The sequence below is a fragment of the Camponotus vicinus genome, unplaced genomic scaffold (assembly GCF_025532165.1).
Source record: "Camponotus vicinus isolate PSW18456_S1 unplaced genomic scaffold, iyCamVici1.0 SCAF_11, whole genome shotgun sequence".
Taxonomy (NCBI): domain Eukaryota; kingdom Metazoa; phylum Arthropoda; class Insecta; order Hymenoptera; family Formicidae; genus Camponotus; species Camponotus vicinus.
In genome coordinates this window covers 3,483,391-3,505,735 of record NW_028141947.1, presented here as the reverse complement: position 1 = coordinate 3,505,735, position 22,345 = coordinate 3,483,391, and the positions used below count along the sequence as shown (strand labels likewise).

Sequence of the window (22,345 nt, the reverse complement as noted above, 5' to 3'; positions counted from 1 at the left end):
CATTAGTATTGCATTAATTACTATTTGCTAATACATATAAATTAATACATGTATATTAATGTACATATACATATATGCAATATACATATATGTGATTTAATAGTGGATAATAATATAGTATAGATTACAATTTTAATATAATATATAATCATTATGAACGTTGTATATAATAAAATATTATATATGTAATTAATGTAATATTATAAAATACTGTACATATAATTAATATTTAAATATACTTGTATATAAATATTAATAAATTAGTGCGTTATATTAATATATGTTGTTAATATTTTAAATCCTATAAAAATTATTCTTTACGAATATGTTTTATTAATGTACTATTAATGTTTTTAATTTAATAATAAATTATATGGCATAATTCTTGGAGCACGCTATCTCTATAATATTTTTATTCCATATTGTGAATAAAAAAACCTCTCTCAATTTAAATTTAAAAATCTTCTTCGTTATAAGAAAGACACGATTATTGATTTGATCGATTTGAGGGATTTCCTGTTGTTTTATTCATAAATCCACCAAGAAAATTTGAAAGAACTCATAAACAAAAATCTAAAAAATAATAGTTATTCATTATATTCTCTTATATATGATACTGTAATATTATATTCTAGTGTGAATAAGTTACGTTTTTTCATTAACTTGTTCAAAGACAATTTACCGATACAATCTCGTAATAATATAATTTATAAAATTTCATTTGAATGTATATTGTAAATTATAAAAATTCTTAAATTTTTGGTAAAGGAATATACTACTTTTAAATAGTATAGAAAAATTCAAATATATATATTTATAGATATTTTTGTATTCTACGCGACGGTGGTCTCTTTTGCTTTAGATCGGCGCGAAATAGACGGGCCTGCTTTCTTACGGCGCTCGGCCACTAGTAGCACTCATTTGGAGTGGGAAAAACGATACCGTGCTTTGCTATTACATACCGTTTCTCGATCAAAACGTCTGTTATCGACCTCAGAAGTTGTGTGTTTACATGACACACATATTTATTACAATATCGCGAACCCCAAGTGTTGTTAGTCTTTGGAAGTTTCTCGAGATATTAAGAAGTCATAACTGTGTATATATATTTTTCTTATTACACTGATGATAATGGATAAAACATTGATTTATTGCGGCTAATTCTTATAAGAGGACATACATTTGCATACATTTTGCGATATATCTCAATATACAGAGTAAGTCGTTAATTAAAATTAAGTACATCTATATGTTTGTTTTATTTCCATTAAACTATTACTAGAGACAATGTTGTATTTAATTTGTCCGTTTGTTTTTTCCAATAAGAATGTTTTTACAGATATCTAAGAAAGTAGTATCATGTTTGTAAAACGATTATTATGTAGCAGTTTAATAATCATCGTATCGGTCTTTTCATACGATTACCAGATAACTAAACTATCCGAAGAAGGCACATACAGGCAATCATCCGATATATTAGCGAAACAATATGATATCATTTTTACATTATATGTTAAAGAGGATGCTTTTGTCGGCAACTGTAATATTAGTATTAAGATAATACATCCAATTCGAAGAATACAATTGTATTTAGACATAAAACGTATTATCAATACAACAGTGATTAATGATCCAATAAAATTTTTTGATGGAAAAAAGATTGTTTATGAACCGGTAAAACCGGCTGGGTATGATAATAGGAGGAACATTACCGAATATGTATTCTCGAATTATCTATTGGAGGGGGATTATATCATACAATTAAACTATAATATAACTGATGATATAGGCCTAAAAAAGTTTTATAAAAGAAATGAAGGACAATGGTAAGTAACTGTTCAATATTAAATATGTAGTAATTACAGGATGACACAATCTTGGTACAACATTCTATTTATTAAAAAATGTTTTCTAAGAAAAGACATTTATATAAACATGTGCCTATCTGAAAAGTTTTCATTCCTAATTATATAGGGTAAGGTTGCTCAAGTCGTACCCCTTAAGAAAAAAACCGTATAAAAGTGAGGATTTATCAAATAAATAGAACCTAAATGTGTTATTCAAAACTTGTGTAAACATTGTTTTCATTTATTATAACAAAATGAAAAAATCTATATGTTGTCACATCAAATAAACTAAATCTTCAAAAACTTATAATGGTACGACTAAAGAAACCAGTCTCCTAAGTGGTACCACCTAAAAGCTTAAGTCGTACCTAAGAATACAATTAAGCAACAATAATAATTATAACGTATTTTATAAGTAATATGTATGCATGTCTCATATTCAATGAGTGCACTCATCACACACATATTTTTTTTTTTCATTGAAACCAATAACACCTTGCGATAATTTGGATAACGCCTCATCCATATCTTCTTTTTTCCAACTATTATAAATTCGCTTTGACATAATTATGGCCTATAAAATCACAAAAAACAAGAATGAAAACAATAAGAAATGAAAGTCGGTAAAAGCAAAAAGTAATTTTATGAATCATACCAGTACGACTTAGGAATCTCGCATGGGTACGACTTAAAACACTACTCAATTCATATGTAAAATAATCATAACTTCACACTGATTAAATTTAATACGATTTCGTTTCGTACAAACGATTCTGTAAATGCTACAGAACTTATGTTTAATAAAAAAATTTGATTTTACCAACAACTTACTTGCAAGATTAACTACCAAACATATGTAGAAAATTATAACAAATACCCATAAACTCTTTTTGATGAGAGATTACGTTTCCACGGTATCGGTGACACACGAACAATATGTGAATCAGTATGGTTGACTAAAAAGTAAATCTTTTTGCCGCTAGTGGCGCTGTTGCCGCGATATTACATCCAATATTTAAAAGGTACGATTTAGGCAGTGGTACGACTTGAGCAACCTTACCCTATTACTTAAGATCTTATTGTTAGTAACAAATTTTGCAATTTATTATTATTATTATTATTATTATTATTAAAATGAATGTAAATACTGCAAATAAAAATCAATTTAATTAAATCAGCAATAATGCACGTTTTATACAACATTTTATCATCAACAGTCGGATGAATTCAAATATTCCGGTAGTGTTTTGAATTGTTTTCAAATTCTAAATAATACAATTCTGAAAGATTTATGTTTATGTTTTCATAGAACTTGCTTATTTGAAATTCAAAATTTTGGCAAATATTTCATTTTTATACTAATACCAAACTTTAGGAAATCATTATTAATATTTAATGAAGCCTATTACCGAGGCGTTTATAACATAAAATTAATCTATAATATAGCTGATGACACAGATGTAAAAAATTGTTATAAAAGTTATAATAATTCGGAACGAAAACATTTCCAGACACATGAGTTTCGTATGAATTATTTGTGATGAAGTTTATATGAATTTTTTTGTTCATACCATATATATATATTTCATAGAAGTCACTAACAAACTTTGATTAGATCCTGAACATTTACTCAATTTTGATAAACACTTTATATATAAAATTAAATACAAATATATAATATTAAGTATACATATAAGCTATATTTATGTTGTTTCATGTATTTAAACATGCACATACACGCACACATAGTACTATTTAGAAACTATTTTCGCTATAATATGTGAATAACTAAAAACATATATATGTGATTCATTTAACAAATTATCACTAAAATATCCAATTTCTATAATATGTATAAAATTATGTATCGAATGGTTAGGTTATATATCAATGTCAATAATCACATTATATTGATTAAAATGAATTAAAACAAGTTATTATTCTAATATTGTGTAATATTGAAATTTATTTTAATTTTATTGAAATTTATATATATACATATATATATATATATATATATATATATATATATATATATATATATAGTATATATATATATATAATTTTGGTACTGAAATATTAACTATTAAATATTAATTATTTATTTTGTACCTGCATATTCTAAAGTAAACATTTCATGACCATTACGTTTTACTAATGTCAAAATACTATCAAGATCATTATTAGATTACATAATGTTATACGAGATAAAGAACAAAATAGTAAGAAGGACTCTATGCTATAATTTTCTATATGTATTATTCTTATATATAAATTGCATCCGTATAACTTCTCTTTATTCAATTCTTAATATTTCTATGTAATTGTCGAAAATTTATTATCGACGAAAATTATTTATTATAATTAATTTATATTTCTAAATGTGATAGGTTGGTAACATATATTGATACTATTGGGATCCAACACATGATTCCAAGTTTGCCCAAATCTCTTTCCGTCTTGCCCGCCTATAATATTATTATAAAACATCATCAACATTACACAGTTTTATCAAATATACCGATACAAAAATTGGAAATGAATAAAAATGTGATGATAACACATTTTCATACTACGTTTGTAAGGCCTAATTATTTTGTATTTCTGAACCGGACTAATATGTTTTTCATGCCTGGTCCAAGTAAAAGTATAGTCAGGGCTGATATGTGGTGTGGAATACACTGCGCATTTGCACACGAAATTGTTCAAAATATAACTCTATACTTGTTTGATAAATGGAACGACTTGAATAAAACTTTGCAAATAAATCATGTTGTAATTCCGGATTTTCTGAAAAACGAGAGCATCATAAATCTGGGCATTGTTATTTATAGGTAATTATATAATTAAAAAACATTAATATATTTCGAAAGACGAAAAAAGGATAATAATTGATGGTACCTAAAATTATCTACATATCTTTTGTCTATTTCCAAATATTATTTGAAAATATTATATATATATTTTATAATCACAAAATTATAAATTATAAATTAAAAATTAAAAACATAAAATTAAATAACGTATTATATTCAAGTTTTCATATTCCTTATCGATCAAAATTTAAAAAACTTTATATATATATATATATATATATATATATATATATATGTGTGTATGTATGTATGTATGTGTGTATATATATATATATATATATATATATATATATATATATATATTGGAAGCATTACATGTATATCAAGTAAGTATCGCATTATTTTGTGATGAGTCATTCATACGCGCAGACATTATAAAACATTAATATACAGGGTTTAGCAAAAGTGTGGAAACCCCTTAATATTTCGAAAAATACGCATTTTAAAAAAAAATGTTTCATACAAAGTTATAGGGTTTTATGTGGCGCATTACACAGCAACATTATTATGACCTCGAATAGCGTTGTCAAGGTTATGTGAAGAAGGTCACCTCCAACTTTTTAAACGGGACACCCTATATGCTTTTGCATATTCTTGTAGCTTATCTCGAGAGCTTTCCAAAACACTATAATTAAGTTAGTTTTCATTAAGTACTTTCCGAGTTATGAGGCTTGAAATCATTTCTTAATTTTACATAAACCATAAAATATCTAGTAAAATATTCATTTTTCGATTATCTTACCTTAATACTTTTATGTACAAAATAATGAGAGGAATCAATTGTTGTAAAGAAAACACATAGTTGTTTAAAAAAAAAAGATGTAATTGTTAATTGCAAATTACATATTTTTTCTTCAAAACAACTATGTTTTTTCTTTACACCAATTGATTCCTCTCATTATTTTGTACATAAAAGTATTAAGGTAAGATAATCGAAAAATGAATATTTTACTAGATATTTTATGGTTTATGTAAAATTAAGAAATGATTTCAAGCCTCATAACTCGGAAAGTACGTAATGAAAACTAACTTAATTATAGTATTTTGGAAAGCTCTCGAGATAAGCTACAAGAATATGCAAAAGCATATAGGGTGTCCCATTTAAAAAGTTGGAGGTGACCTTCACATAACCTTGACAACGCTATTCGAGGTCATAATAATGTTGCTGTGTAATGCGCCACATAAAACCCTATAACTTTTGTATGTGAAACATTTTTTTTTTAAATGCGTATTTTTCGAAATATTAAGGGGTTTCCACACTTTTGCTAAACCCTGTATAATTAATATGTTAATTTATAGAATTATTTAATTATATTAAATTTGCAAGCACAAAATATTTTCAACAGTAATAAGCTCTCTATAAAACATTTTTCTAAATTTTCAGAGAAGCAGATGTTACCTACATTGAGAATGTCGATTCTGTTGGGAGTAAAATCAAAGTTGCTAACTTCATAGCCCATAAAGCAGTACAGGAATGTCTTTATTATGAAAATCCACTTTGGTCACCATCCTCTTGGTTAGATGAGGCTGTTGTCGCATTTCTTGGATTATATGTCATCGATAAGGATAGCTTAAGCATTCTTTAGCGCAAAACTTGCTAACTTGCAAACAATATGATAAATATACAGGGTGTAACTGAAAAAGCGCCCACGGAGCAAATAGCTCAACTTAACTCAACAATTACCGCTTTATTAAGCATTATAGAAAAAAATGGTTCAGGACTTTTCGACTCAATTTTTAATCAGGAATAACGCTATTTGCTCCGTGGGCGCTTTTTCAGTTACACCCTGTAGATTTATCATATTGTTTGCAAGTGAGCAAGGTTTGAGTTAAATATAAAGATACATATATAATTTAAAAGCTCTTTATAATTTTAGCTTTATCATAGCGTATAAATTTTTTTTTGCGAATTAGAATATTACGCGAAGATTCTATATTTAAAAAGAAAAATGATAATTTTTTTATAAATGCTAATTTATTAAGTAAGTTAGTAACACAAACGTAGATAAAATAATATAAAATATTCTTACATTTTTGTGTTTCTTTTATTTGTCAAAGTCACTATTATATTACATTTGTTGGACATCCTTAAATTGTTATATAAAATAAAAGAGAAATTATCATTCAGATTGCATAAATTATATACAAAGTTATTATAAAGTTAAGTATATGTATACATATGGAAATTGTGTAATAAGATAATTTTGTTATATGATATATTATAAATAATTCTAGAAATACTTAATTTAAAAGTTATATCGTGTAACTATTTTTATTATCATTATTAATATTATTTTTGAATTATTTATTCTATATTCAAAAGAGAGAGAGAGAGAGAGTATAAATAACAAATTTTTTTTATAGACGTAGAAAGTAGTGGTCCTTGTGCATATTGCTACTATGTGTTAAATCTAATATTAACTAAAGTAAATACATTAAAATTATTTTCTAGGTTCTCCCAAATGCCCGAGTAATAGATTTGTTTGTGGTACAATTTCAACAGGAATCGCTTCATTTCGATACTGAATATAATACATCACTTTATAATACATCATTCAATACAGTTCTTTCGAAAATCTCCTTTATATTAAAGGTATGATGTAATTAAAAATTGAATATGCGTAAATTTTTTAATATGATTGCTTAAAAAGTTAGGCAAAATAATAGACAAAAAATTTAATTTTATATACAGGGTGTTTCCGGACATTTGCGACAAACTTAAAGAGGTAATAGATCTTGATAAATGCAACAATTTTTGTTAAGCAACCCGTGTCCGGGAATGCCTCCTTAAGGCGCCAGGCGATGAATGCTCTTTGATTTCTATATGATTCGATTAAAATTTAAAAAGTCATACGTTTTTTAAATTATATTTTGTTTATTTTATTACAATAAATGTTCAAAATGGCGATGTTCAACATGTTCAACCTGCAAACTCAATACAAACATTGCATCTACAGTGCATTGACTGATAAACTTTTTGAAAAATTCCAGGATTATTGCGAATTGTATCGCATGCGTTCATAATCCTGTCAATGAGCTCATTTCGGGTATTAACAGGGGTTGTATACACTAATCTTTCGTAAACTGTGTAAATATTCATCGCAGCCTGGCGCCTTAAAGAGGCATCACCGGACACGGGTTCTTAACAAAAATTGTTCCATTTATCGAGATTTATCACCTCTTTAAGTTTTTCATAAATGTCCGGAAACACGCTGTATAATAATCTCATTTGTATAATAATCTCATTTTATACATAATATTGGATCTTGGATGTAGGTGTCAAGGTTATGTGAAGGTCAACTTAGTTTTTTTAAATGATACTATCTTAATTTGTCTATATAAAACGATTCTTTATAATATTCCACATAAAGAGATATAAGGATAATATATTCAAAAATTGAGTAGCTTATAAGATATTTTATATTTTAAATACCACCAAACTCGTACTTAATTTTTGGTGAAATGGACATAAAGGACTGGTACTAACATGAATTCCAAAGTTTCTTCTTTTTTCTTTTTAGTCAGCTTAATTTATAATAAACTGACTTAATTTAAAGTAATTTGTCTAATAATCTGGATTTCTTGTTGGAATTCAGAATATTAAACAGATTATTTGAAATTAAAATGAGAAGTAATCCATTTACTGCATTTATTAAGGTATTTCATCTATTACCGAGTGTACTTACATAATTGTATATAGATTATCGAGATCAATATTTCAATAAGAATCATTTAATAAACACTAATAGGTGTTTTTCAAACGTTTTATATTCATCTATTAGAAATAACATTTTTGTCTGAAGTTTTGTTTATAAAGTAAATAATTTCACATTTTTATTTATTTTTTACATCACGGGAAATCTATTTCTTATTCTACATATAGTCCAACTGTCTTCTATATTCATATATAATTTATTAATGTAAAAATATGCTTAAAATATTATAAAAATATACTCATAATATACCAAGAAATATTCTGAGTATATACTGAGTAGGTTTCTAAGGCAGACATAGGAACATCCTCCGTACATTCTCAAAATATTATAGTACGTATCTCGAATATTAATGGGATATACACAATCTACGTTTGTGATATACTGCGTATGTACTCAGGATCTACCTGTGCTGTATGGGAATGCACACAATAGTGAGAGGAATTAATTCAAATTAATAAAAAAAACATAATTGTTCTTAAAAAATATGTAGCTGTAGCTGTACGTTCCAAATTCCTCACATTATTCTGTGTATAAAGATATTGAGGTAAGATAATCGAAAAATAAGTATTTTATGAGATATTTTATAATTTATACAAAATTGTTAACATATAAAGTATAAAATATAAACCCCCATTTTTGGCTCTTACTCTTATAACCTTTACATGGAATATTGTGAGGAATCATTTTATGTAAACAAATTAGAGTAGTCTCATTTAAAAAAACTAAATTGATCTACACATGATCTTGACACCTATAACCAACTAATATATTCTCTAATATAATCCTCTTTCTCCTTCCAAATCCTACAATTTTTATTTGAAACATTTTTTTCCAAAAGTTATGTTTTCGAGTTATTACGGTATGAATGTTAGAGTGGGACACCTTGTATATATTTATAGCAGGTATATTTAACTATATACAGGATGTCAGGGCTATCTGTTGCTAAAAAGAAGCTCTTGTAGCTTACCTCGAAAGCTTTTCAAAACACTATAATAAAATATTTTTTCATCGAGTACTTTTTGAGTTATGAGGCTTGAAATAATTTCTTAATTTTTACATAATAAATCATAAAATATCTAGTAAAATATTCATTTTTTTGATTATCTTACCTTAATACTTTTATGTACAAAATAATGCGAGAAATCAATTATATGTTTTCTTTACACCAATTGATTCCTCTCATTATTTTGTACATAAAAGTATTAAGATAAGATAATCGAAAAATGAATGTTTTACTAGACTTTTTATGGTTTATCCGAGGGGGAAACCGCTGATCAAAATTATGTACACTAATGCCTACTAATGCCCAATTCCTGGGCATTACTGCTAAATTTTTTACTAATGCCTAGTAATGCCCACCAATGCCCAAGCAAGACTAATAGGCTGAGTTCAGCAGAAAAAGTAGCTTTGCAACTGTTATAAAATTTTTTATATGATTGATTTATTACATTTAGATCGATAAGAACTAAGGGCAAGAACGGCTAAGAATTTCGACAAGAATTAATCGTATTGAAAAATCTTACAACAGTTGCAAATAAGTTGCTTTTTCTGCTGAACACAGTCATAGTAAAACTGTATAAGTTAATATTTACCTTAATAGATTTACATAAATACACTTTATTTAAATCATCTAACATACAGGGTGTCCCATTTTAAATAATACGCTCAAATATCTCCGAAACAGTGCGTCAAATAAAAAAATATTTCAAACAAAAGTTGTATGGCTTGAAGGGGGCCATCAGATGGTGTCATTAATTTGACCTTAAATAGTTACTTAAAGGTCACCCTCAATTTTTTAAATGGAACCGCCTATTTTTTATTGCATATTCTTGTAGCTTATCTCGAGGGCTTTCCAAAACACTATAATAAAATATATTTCCCTCAAGTACTTTTTGAGTTATAAGGCTTGAAATCATTTCTTAATTTTACATAAACCGTAAAATATCTTGTAAAATATTCATTTTTCGATTATCTTACCTTAATACTTTTATGTACAAAATAATGAGAGGAATCAATTGGTGTAAAGGAAACACAGTTATTTTTAAGAAAAAATATGTAATTGTTAATTGCAAATTACATATTTTTTCTTCGAAACAACTATGTGTTTTCTTTACACCAATTGATTCTTTACACCATTTCTCTTATTATTTTGTACATAAAAGTATTAAGGTAAGATAATCGAAAAATGAATATTTTACAAGATATTTTACGGTTTATGTAAAATTAAGAAATGATTTCAAGCCTTATAACTCAAAAAGTACTTGAGGGAAATATATTTTATTATAGTGTTTTGGAAAGCCCTCGAGATAAGCTACAAGAATATGCAATAAAAAATAGGCGGTTCCATTTAAAAAATTGAGGGTGACCTTCACGTGACCTTCACGTGACCTTCAAGTAACTATTTAAGGTCAAATTAATGACACCATTTGATGGTCCCCTTCAAGCCTACAACTTTTGTTTGAAACATTTTTTTATTTAACGCACCGTTTCGGAGATATTTGAGCGTATTATTTAAAATGGGACACCCTTATATCCAAATTTCGATGATGACGTAACAAAACGAGAACAATAGTAGTGATAGCAGCGCTGAACCGGCGTTTACCGACCGGAATACTCAACGGATAACATCATAAGATATTTATACAATTTACCTAAAATAAAAACACGTTTTATTGAGTGTTGTAATTGTAACATAAAATTATTATTTGGAAAAAAAAACTTAATATTACTTTAATAACGTCCATAATACGCATTAATACTTCAATAAAACCTAATAATGCCCAAGTAATGCCCAGTAATGCCCAAGCAATGCCCAGTAATGTCCAAGCAATGCTCAGTAATGCCCAAGCAATGCCCACTAATGCCCAAGAAACGCCAGTAATTGCCAAACAATGCCCAATAAGTCTACCAATGCCTCAAATCTGTACACCGCAATGCCCTCAGCGGTTTGCCCCTCGGGTTTATCTAAAAATTAAGAAATTATTTCAAGCTTCATAACTCAAAAAGTACTTAACGAAAAGGTACTTAATTATAGTGTTTGGGAAAGCTCTCGAGATAAGCTACAAGAATATGCAATGAAAAATAGTAGGTTCCAATTAAGAAATTGAAGGTGACCTTTATGTGACCTTTAAATGACTATCCAAGGTCAAATTTTTGCCACCATCTTCAGTCCCCCTCGAAGTCAAGCAACTTTTATTTGAAACATTTTGTTGTACATTCAAAAATAAAAAAGTTATTGGGGTGGGTAACTTAAAATGGCTCGCCCTGTATATATACAATATATATATACAATTAATAATAATTTATTACATATATATACACGTAGTGTACATATATAAAGTTTATTTTATTTACTAAATTAGATATATTTAGAAATAAACATTATAATAAAATAATCTTAAATATATTTAATATTTACGTATTAATATCTTTCTAAATTATTATATATACAGGTGTACCAGAATTCGCAGATGGGGAATGCACAACGTGATAGTTCGTGCCAAAAGAAACAACTTTTTCTTTTGGTAAAATTGCGTCTAAATATTACTTTTTTAATGAGATCAACTTTAAGGTAAATGAATGTGCGCTTTAGATTGCGCAGCTTGCGCAGCGTTTGAACATATATGCTATTTTGTTTTTTTGTTAAAGGTTTTACCAGAACTATGCATGATAACTAAATATTTATTAAATATCTATTAAATATCTATTAAATAGCTATTTTCAAAACAATTTACTTAATGAAAGAACATTTTCCATTTGACATCACAGAAGCAATGACTGAAAATAAAATAAGTAGATTAGATAATGTGAATAATTGAATGATTGATGTGAATAATTTTGATCCAAAATTATTGTTCCAACGTTCTAAGAATTTTTTGGGTTCTAAAATAGATCAATAAATGTTTTAAAGCGTATGTTCAAAACGCAGACTTTCTATTTGTACACACATGTTCGCTCTGCGGATAAGATTTTTTTGTATAGTTGGACCATTTCTGATGCGACGATTGCTATTGCACAAAGGAACTGTTCCTCTAAGTCTAATATGTGTGGATCAAAATTATTCACATGTTATCTAATCTACTTATTTTACTTTCAGTCATTGCAAGCTGTGCGCGCGCCGCCTCTGATTCATGCGTAATTTAAAGCACTTAGGCCCGATTATACCAATGTTATTTTAGCTTTAAGCGGGACTTAAATATATGTCTATCTTTATCCTTCTTTCTAAATAAATAAAGACAGACATATATTTAAGTTTCGCTTAAAGCTAAAATAACGTTGATGCCCGGGTCTTATTCGTTAGCTTAAAGTTGCTCTTATTAAAAAAGTAATATTCAGACGCAATTTTGCCAAGAGGAAAAGTTGTTTCTTTTCTCACGAACTATTACGCCATGCATTCAGCATCCGCGAATTTTAATACACACTGTATAATTATAATTATTATTAATTTATAAGTATGATTACCTCATATTCTGATATAAATTATGTAAATGTAGGATTCAGTGTATTGCGTATGTTTCAACAAACGGTTACTGAAGAAATATTGTGGGAGACTACTCGCACATATGTAAGGGATAAGTAAGTAATATACTATACTACTATAATTACTGTATTACAGAAAACTAAAATGATGAATGATTGATTATATATCATAAAAGCCTCAAATTTTATAGTTATTTTTATTTCAACTTACATCGTATCTTTCATACTTTATTATTAACCATACACAATTTCTTTTATCTTCAATGTCATTAAATATTCAAAATAAACTTTCAATTTACACATACACTTGTCTTTTAAAAATAATCAAGTTAGGCTATTCCTAGTTAAATTATAGTTTAAACTGTAGCATATCAAATATTTATGGAAACTATAAATTATATGATTAATTACATAATTATTTATATAACTAATTAAATTAAATAAAAAGTATAATTAACGTAGCAAGTTTATATATATATTGTGGTAATATTATGGTAATTTTATATGTTGCTTACAATACTTTTTGATATTAAATGACACTTTGACAATAAATTTTGCACAAATTTAGCAAGCCTGCTGACTATTTTGGTGAAGTTATAAAGAACTTTTCGTCCACACTAATATCTACAAACAATTTGTCTTTTACGAGGCAAATAATTAATTATTGGGTAGAACAAAAATATTATCCTGTATTGAAAATAACACGAGAATATAGTTATCCTGTAGAACAGATACAGGTATCAATGCACAATTTAAATAAAGTGACGGATTATGACATACCTGTAACGTTTACTACACAGATCATGCATCATTATTTTCCTAATACTTTCAATAATATTTTTTTACCCTCTTTACTGATTTCGGGATTACGTTTGCCTTTTCAAGAGAATGGCTGGATACTATTTAACATACAACAAACTGGTAAATATGTAACAAATTTATCACACCTTATAATGTTTATAACATAATGGAAATTGGTAGAACTTTAGAAAAAGACTCCAGGGTCGAATCGTCTTGACCTTGACATATGTTGTCAAAGTCCTGAGTAACATTCAAAAGATTTTAGCTGTCGCTCGTTGTTTATTAAAAAGTTATTAACAAAAGCGTATATACAACATGTGACTATACGAATTCCCAAGCAATGTTGATTTGATTTCTAAGAAGGTCAAAGTTATTTTAACTTTCTATGTAAAGCAAGGTCTACCACACACCACCTCTGAGTCAGCGCGAAACAAGGTCTATTATTGTATGGTTCCACATGGGTTTGCAACTTTCCATGCGAAGCGAGGTCTATCTCACACCACCCCTAAGTCAGCGCGAAACGAAGTCTATATTGTATGGTTCCACATGGGTTTGCAACTTTCCATGCGAAGCAAGGTCCACCGCACATCACCTCTGAGTCAGCGCGAAACGAGGTCTATATTGTATGGTTCCACATGGATTTGCAACTTTTTATGCGAAACGAGGTCTACCCCACATTACTCCTGAGTCAGCGCGAAACAAGTTCTATTATTGTATGGTTCCACATGGGTTTGTAACTTTCCGTGCAAAGCGAGGAACCATAGACCTCGTTTCGCACTGATTCAGGGGTAGTGTGGGATAGATCTCGTTTCGCATAAAAAATTGCAAACCCACGTGCAACCGTGGTGTGAGGTGGACCTCGCTTTGCATAGAAAGTTAAAATAACCTTGACCTTCTTAGAAGTCAAATCAACATTGCTTAGGAATTCGTATAGTCGCATATTGCATATAATTCATGGAAATTCTTTTGTTAATAACTTTTTAATAAACAACGTGACGGCTAAAATCTTTTGAATGTTACTCAGGACAGTGACCTTGACAAAATATGTCAAGGCCAAGACGATTCGACCCTGGTGTCTTTTTCTAAAGTTTTACCAAAACGGTAAATAGTCACTGATTATAGCAGTTATAAGTACAACATTGTAATCACTAAAATTTCAATGAAAGAATTAGTAATATTGAATGTTTCAATCAGTAATATTAAATAATAATTTATCTATCTACATTTACTAAATATTTTATTTATATTTATTATATTAAAAGTATTATTTTATTTATATATTACATGCATATTGAACTTGTTATCTTAAATAGATTATTGGATCAAAATTAATGGATCATTTTCATTTATTTGCCGGACTGATTGATTTGTGTCCGACGTATAAAACCGATTTAATGTCTGAAGTTCCTCCGTTCAGATTGTATCAGAAATTAAATAAAAGTAATTTTTTAATTTTATCTTTCGCCCTTTGCAAATTTTAATTCTTATGATTAAAACTTAAATACGAAAGAGATAGCGCATCGTAGCGGTAAACGAACGAACTAGCGATTACTGGTTTTACAATGAATTTTACTTCCACTGATCATAATCAGTGAAATATAAGATGAAGTAACAAAAAATAAACGTTTCTAGTGAAGAGGATGCGAGAGAGTCAATGAAATACTCTCTGATTCTGTTGTCAATTCTCTTATCAGAAATCTTATTTTACTGTTTAAATTAGTAATATACTTTCATTGATTTACTTTTAAAGAGTACATTATCATTTGTAATAAAGATAAATACTACTTTTTGTATAATATTGAAAAAACAAAATTATTTATTTTTACAAATGTATAGTAAATTTAATAATACATCTTCTGTGTTAAATTTAAATATTTAATTCCAGAATTTTGTGAAATTTTTGAGTCTATAATGCATTTAAGTCTTCAATAAAATTGTGTTTGTTTTGATATTGTATATTATTAGGCATGGATATTTTAATTAGTTTAACTACAATAAAAACTTCCTTTATGTTTTGCTTAAATAGTTTTTTAAATGCACAATATAATTCTTTAAAATAAGATATAAGTTATATGCATGTATATATAAAAATAAGAATTTATTTTATCTAATTAATAAATTTATTATTTAATGATTTAATTAATTTATTTACCATGTTACAAACTATAGCAAATCAATTTTATTATCAATGTTATTATTTTGGTCATACATACATTTTGTATTAAATAGCATTATTAAATAGTATTTTGTGTGTGTGTATGTGTGTATGCATGCGTGTAAATTTCAAGTTACATGATTTGAAACCATTTATAATCCACCATAACACAAAGTATAATTAATGATTATATTTTAGATTACGTTTTTATGTGAATATATAGATAATAACAAATAATATTATATTATATAACGCAATTTCATTATTGTTTATATAATTAAAAAATTAGTTTAAATTTATATAAAATTTCTTGTACAACTATTATGATAATTATGCACTTTACGGACGACCTCACCGATTTCGATGATCTTGACATATGTTGTCAAGTTCACTCTCCTGAGTTTAGACATTATGTACGTTTTAAGAGTCAAGGTAAATTGTACATGCGTGGATACAGTATGTTCCGCCCCCCCCCCTCCCTACGGCGGGGCCCAACTTTCGGAAGATATAACCTAACCTAAACCTATTTCTGATTTAAAACCAAAATTTGGTTTGAGATGAACCTTGCTTCGCGTGAAAAGTTGCAAACTCATGTGAACTTCGTTTTATCTTGCAAAGTACATGCGTGGCTACAGTGGGTTCCGCTCCCCTTTTGAGGGGGGGGGGCTCCACTTCCGGAAAATATAACCTAACCCATACCTATTCTGATTTAAATCAAATTTTAATTTTAAATCACAAATAGATTTGGGTTAGGTCATATCTTCCACCTTTGGGGGGGGGCGGAACCCACTGTCACCAAGCATGTACTTTGCAACACAAAGCAAAGTTTACTCTGCATTTAATGATGATCTTCGCTATATATTAAACATATATTCCATCAAATATAACTTCTTAAACGTACATGCTGTCGCAAGATCATATTATATTCATTAAACTTTTTTCGTTAATAACTTTTTAATAAATAATGAGCGACACTTAAAACCTTTTGAGACTTACTCAAGAGAGTGAGCTTGACAACATATGTCAAGATCATTGAAATCGGTGAGGTCTTCCGTAAAGTGCATAATTATCACTATTATATATACTCAATTTTAGTGCAAAATAATTTCATATATATAATATTTCACAATCTGTTTTTCTATTTATTTACAATTTTTGATACATTTTTTATCTTGGTTAATGTACAAAAACAGATACTTGTATTGATAAGTCCTTTTGAAAAAATTATAGTCGTTATATAATTATATAGTCGTTATATTCATTTGTTATCGGCAGGATATTACCGAGTCAATTACGATATCGAGAACTGGCGAAGAATTGCAAGTTATCTAAATTCTAAAAATTATATGAAAATACATGTTTTGAATCGTGCCCAAATTATCGATGACGCTTTCCACTTAATGATAACAAATCAACTTAATTCCTCTGTATTCTGGAATATTACGAAATATCTATCACGAGAAACAGACTACGTGGCATGGTATCCTATGTTCAAAGCTTTGGAATATCTGTCCAATATCTTTCTATTTCAGGAAAAAGTATATTTTAATATCAAGGTAATAACAAATATTATAAACAATGTCAACAGTGATGTATTGAAGATACTAAAACGCTTCAAACATATTACTTATTACACATATTAATATTGTGTGCATTTATAACAATAATTATTAAGTGCCTTCCAAAAAGATACATACAATAAAATACATGTAAAAAAATTTGATTACGCTTCACAAATATATTTTGGATAAATGATAAGTATCTATTTGTAAATTAATATTTAAATAGAGTATGTACTAATTATAAAGAGTTGAAGAAGAAAATGGAGAAAATTTGAATATTGTTACCATTTATTCACAATATGATATTCATAATGATGATTTAAATATCATTAATTTTTAGATAGAAAATTAGTAGGAAACATATATGTATATTAGTTATCTGTGTGTTTACTACACAAACAGTTAGAAAGTTATTAAATTATATTATACATATAATGTCTACATGTATGTCTATATGTTTACAATATATGCATTTCTGTATGTTTTGTGATATGAACATGTTGTAAGCATGTGTGAATGTGCACCTAAGAAAAATACAAATTTGTGTATAAATATGTAATTTGTGTAAAAATATAAATATGTGTATAGATATGTATATAATAATAAGTATAGCTATATAATAGATATCTTTATAAAAAGAAATTTAAAGCTTTTTACCAAGACAGAACGTTCTTAATAATCTTATAAAATCTTGTAAAATACATTTGCGCAAGATATCTTTCTGTATGGCAAAATATAATACAAGTAATATCGAAAAATATAAAATTTATATCAAGTAACAATATATATACATATAAATATATATATACATTTATATATTTAGGTGAAAATGCGAAACTTATTATACGATTTGCTTGATAAACTTGAATACAATGAAGTTTCTAATGAACACGATCTTATAAAGAGTTTAAGAATGGAGGCTGCGAAATGGGCATGTAATCTTGGTGGTCGTATATGCATAGAAAAAGCCAAACGTAATTTGAATCGACATCTTGCTGATCCCGAAATAAACACGTAATTTTTTCTGTATATTCTCGGTTATATTTTAATTTAATTGTTTTGTAGATACATGTACAATGTTTATTACATTATTTCATCAAAATTTAAATTTATTAGACTATATTATGAAATTATAATTTGTTAAATTATTTGAAAATATAAGATTAATATGTGCAAAACTTTTATATTAGAATTTGTTTTTTGTTAAATCTCGTAGGCTTTTACCATGGTGGAAAGAATGGACATACTGTCAAGGTTTAAAAGTATTGTACTATTCTCTTAGCAATGAAGATTCTCCTTGGTGGGGAGTATATCGTCTGGGAAAAGAAAAATTTAAACCTAAACTTTTAAAATTTCTCTCTTGTCCTGAGGATTCACAATTTATCAAAGATTATTTAAATTTAATAAAAAATGATACTACAACATCGATTATGTTTTTAAAAGATTTTTCCGATCAAGATTATATTAATTATTTTCTTTTAACTATCGCAAAGCATGCAAGGAATCCTGTAGTTCTAACTTTCATATTACACAATCTTGAGAATATAAAACCTAAGTAATACAGTTTTCTCTTCGTAAATATATATCTATCATTCAACAATTTATGTGTGTATCAATAAATTTATTATTTTATTGTTACAGACAAATAAGCGAGTATGCAACATTTGCTGTAATTATTAATCATGTGTATTCTATGAAACAACTCGAAGAGGTAAACATTGCATGTGCTTATACAGGGTGGCCCCGGACATTCCGGCCAGACTTTGAGATCTTATAGGAAATTTTATTCTGAACAAAAAATTTCATATAAACATGGGTCGAAAAATGCTTCGTTAAGAAGTTATCGTTCAAAAATCTCTTAAATCATGATTATTTTACACATTTTTCCAAATATCACGGAAAATATGTGTCTTTTAACAAAAAGTATCGAAACAAAAGTTGTAGAAAATTAAATTATCTTTCAAATGAGATGAAAATGATTGTTGTACGTTCTACAGGCGCGTGTTCGGTTATTTTATAAGAGCGGTGTTCTCGAAACTTCTGGAAATTTTGAGAACGCGATGTCGAGTCGTGAGGAGGTGACTTTTATTGTTTTGTATTAGAACTTGGCTGTCGTTCGAGTTCTTAAATTTCTGACTGTTTGCATGGTAGAAAGAATACATACAATAGTCAAATTCTCATACCCGTGTTACAGATTTTATCGCGATTGATTTAACGCACAAGTTAATGCAGAAGATTCGCTTTGAGACTGTGCTTAATGATATTTTGAACAGTATTGTTTAAATCAATTATCATAGGAGAATGAAAGGAAGACTAGAAGGTGAAAAGAAAATGAAATAAAAAGAAACTTAACAAATTATTTGAAACTTATACAGTAACGAATAGTTAAGAATAACTTCTTAAGGAAGCATTTTTCAACCCATGTTTATATAAAATTTTATGTTCAGAATTAAATTTCCTATAAGATCTTAAAGTCTGGCCGGAACGTCCGGGGCCACCCTGTATATGTGTAAAATAAATAATCATGATGCGACATCAATTTATCATTAAATATTGTTGTTCAATATCATCAAAATAATCTGTTTTAGATAAACGACTTCCTAACAGATAAATTTATTAATGTAACGCAAGTTGAATTAAATGAATATAAGAAGATAAATTGGTTTTCACATATGGAAGAGAAAGATTGGAAAGTAAAGGTAAATTTTATGAATACCATTATACTAATATATATTCCGTTTTTAATCGTTGATATTTTTTGTTTTCATATAGAATATATTAATATAGTCACAGTATCTCAAAGCGACAAGCAAAAATTAATGTTATCTAATTTCTTTTATAAAATTACCCTATTTTTATTTCTAATTTCCAAAAGGATACTGTTTTTAAAATACGCTAATTAAAAATAATAAGAAACACATTTTGTATCCTGAAAATTGGACTACTTTCAAACCGCTGAAACTTGTCGAAAAATCATCGTAGATAAAAAATTAAAACAGCATTTTGAAGCTTGAAGTTTCAACTTTAACGCGCAGTTGGTGGTTTCTTAAAATTTTTTTATCTTCCTTATTGCTTCCTTTATGCGTTTGGAAGAAGGACACACTGTTTAGTTCTTTAAAGTTTTGTATTTTTAACACGCCGCAACTTAATAAAAAAATTTTTCTCGAGAAATTCAACTCAAGTTCTACAAATTACATTTTCTCTGCAAAAAACTTTTTTAAAAATTTTCGACTTTTTTTGACCGAGTATGATTTTGAAAATAAACCAGCATTTTTCAGATATTATATCGATACTCGGCGAAAAATCGTCGTAGATAAAAAATAAAGAAAGCATTTTGAAGCTTGAAATTTCAACTTTAACGCGCCATCATTAGTTTTTTTTTAATTTTTTATCTTCCTTGTTCTGTGCTTAAAAAAAGACATTGTTTTGTTCCTTAAAATTACATATTTTTTAACACTCTGCAATTTGATAAAAAAATTTTATCTTGAAAAATTCAACTCAAATTTCACAAACCACAACATTTTGCCTACAAAACGCTTTTTCTAAAATTTTCTTACGATTTTTTTTGACCGAGTTACAAGACTTCGAAACCAACAAAAGTTCTTCATAACAAAAGCGTTTTGTAAGCAAAATATTGTAAATTATGGAATTTGAGATGAATTTTTCGTGAAAAATTTTTTCATCATATCTAAAAGAATACTGGTTTATTTTCTAAATTGTATTACTCTGTCAAAGAAAATCGTAGGAAAATTTAAAAAGAAGCGTTTCGTATGCAAAATGTTGTAGTTTATGGAATTTTAGTTGAATTTCTCGAGACAAATTTGTTTATTAACAAATAATTAAGAAGATAGAAAGGCTCTAAAGTAAATATACTAATATTAAGATATCAAATGCGCATAAGAGCCAAACGCGGGTGATCGTGCGACAGTTTCACAGAAAAATAATTTTTCTATGAAACTAATATTTGTGCACAGGGCACGGATTTATCTTGGTTAAACCAAGTAAAATTTATAATCTCAATTCGAGATTCCTATAATACCCCTCTAACCCCCCAAAGAAGTTACAGGCGAGAAAAATAACAGACCGAAAGTCGCTGAATCAGGAATTCGTTTCCCGATTTTTAGGGTACAAAAAATGTTTCCTATTTTTTTTTGAGTAGCGTATTATAATTTTTAGTGAATGAGAGAGTGGGAAAGAGCGTGCGAGCAAGCGAAAGCAAAAGAGAAAGAGAATTTCTTTACTTGGGAATTTTAGTGATTTTAATAAAAATGGATTTATATAGATTTTAAAAAGAATTATATTATTATAAACAAAATGATTAATGTATACACACACACACACACACACACATACACGAGATAATATTTAATATAATATTTATTGATAATTGCTATTCGCTAATAATTAATACCGATATAATCTGTTTTAGATAATGGAAATGAGTAGAATTAGTGGAAAGTTCAATAGTTTGCAGGAAGATATTTTAATTAATAAAAAATTAGTTAAAAGGCTACAAGGACCAACGAAATGGTGGAAATATGCAAAAAATAATAAAACGGTTATTACAATAAAATAACCATATGAAAATTTATTTAATTTGAACATGACAAACGCCGCGTTTCAATCCAATTCGGATCCTTTTCAATGTCGACTAACAAAGTGAATAATAAACATTAAGATAAAATTAAAATTAACGGTCATAGGAGAAATGTAAATAAGTTTCGGAACAACGCAAAGTCAAAAAAAGTCAAAAAATCGGAAGCAAATATATGTACAATAACGGAAAATTTAAACCGTCAATCACAAAAAAGGAAAGAACGCATCGCATTAACGTATCGCCACAGAAAACCCGAAAGCTCGTACCGCATACCACCAGTATACCGTTAAAAACGAGATGATCCTCTCCAAA

The 22,345-nt window shown here is 27.7% G+C and overlaps 1 protein-coding gene across 1 annotated transcript; it reads left to right on the top strand.

Moving 5' to 3' along the window:
* Positions 1–1,359: 1,359 nt before the first annotated feature.
* Positions 1,360–21,916, top strand: LOC145961768 (aminopeptidase N-like; the record flags this gene model as incomplete). Its single annotated transcript, XM_083082231.1, has 13 exons — positions 1,360–1,826; positions 4,238–4,681; positions 6,108–6,293; positions 7,181–7,284; positions 8,938–8,983; positions 11,235–11,384; positions 13,487–13,839; positions 17,150–17,430; positions 18,260–18,450; positions 18,653–18,991; positions 19,078–19,147; positions 20,025–20,135; positions 21,866–21,916. Coding segments are annotated over exons 1-13 (2,793 nt in total), but the record flags the coding sequence as incomplete, so codon positions are not given.
* Positions 21,917–22,345: the final 429 nt, after the last annotated feature.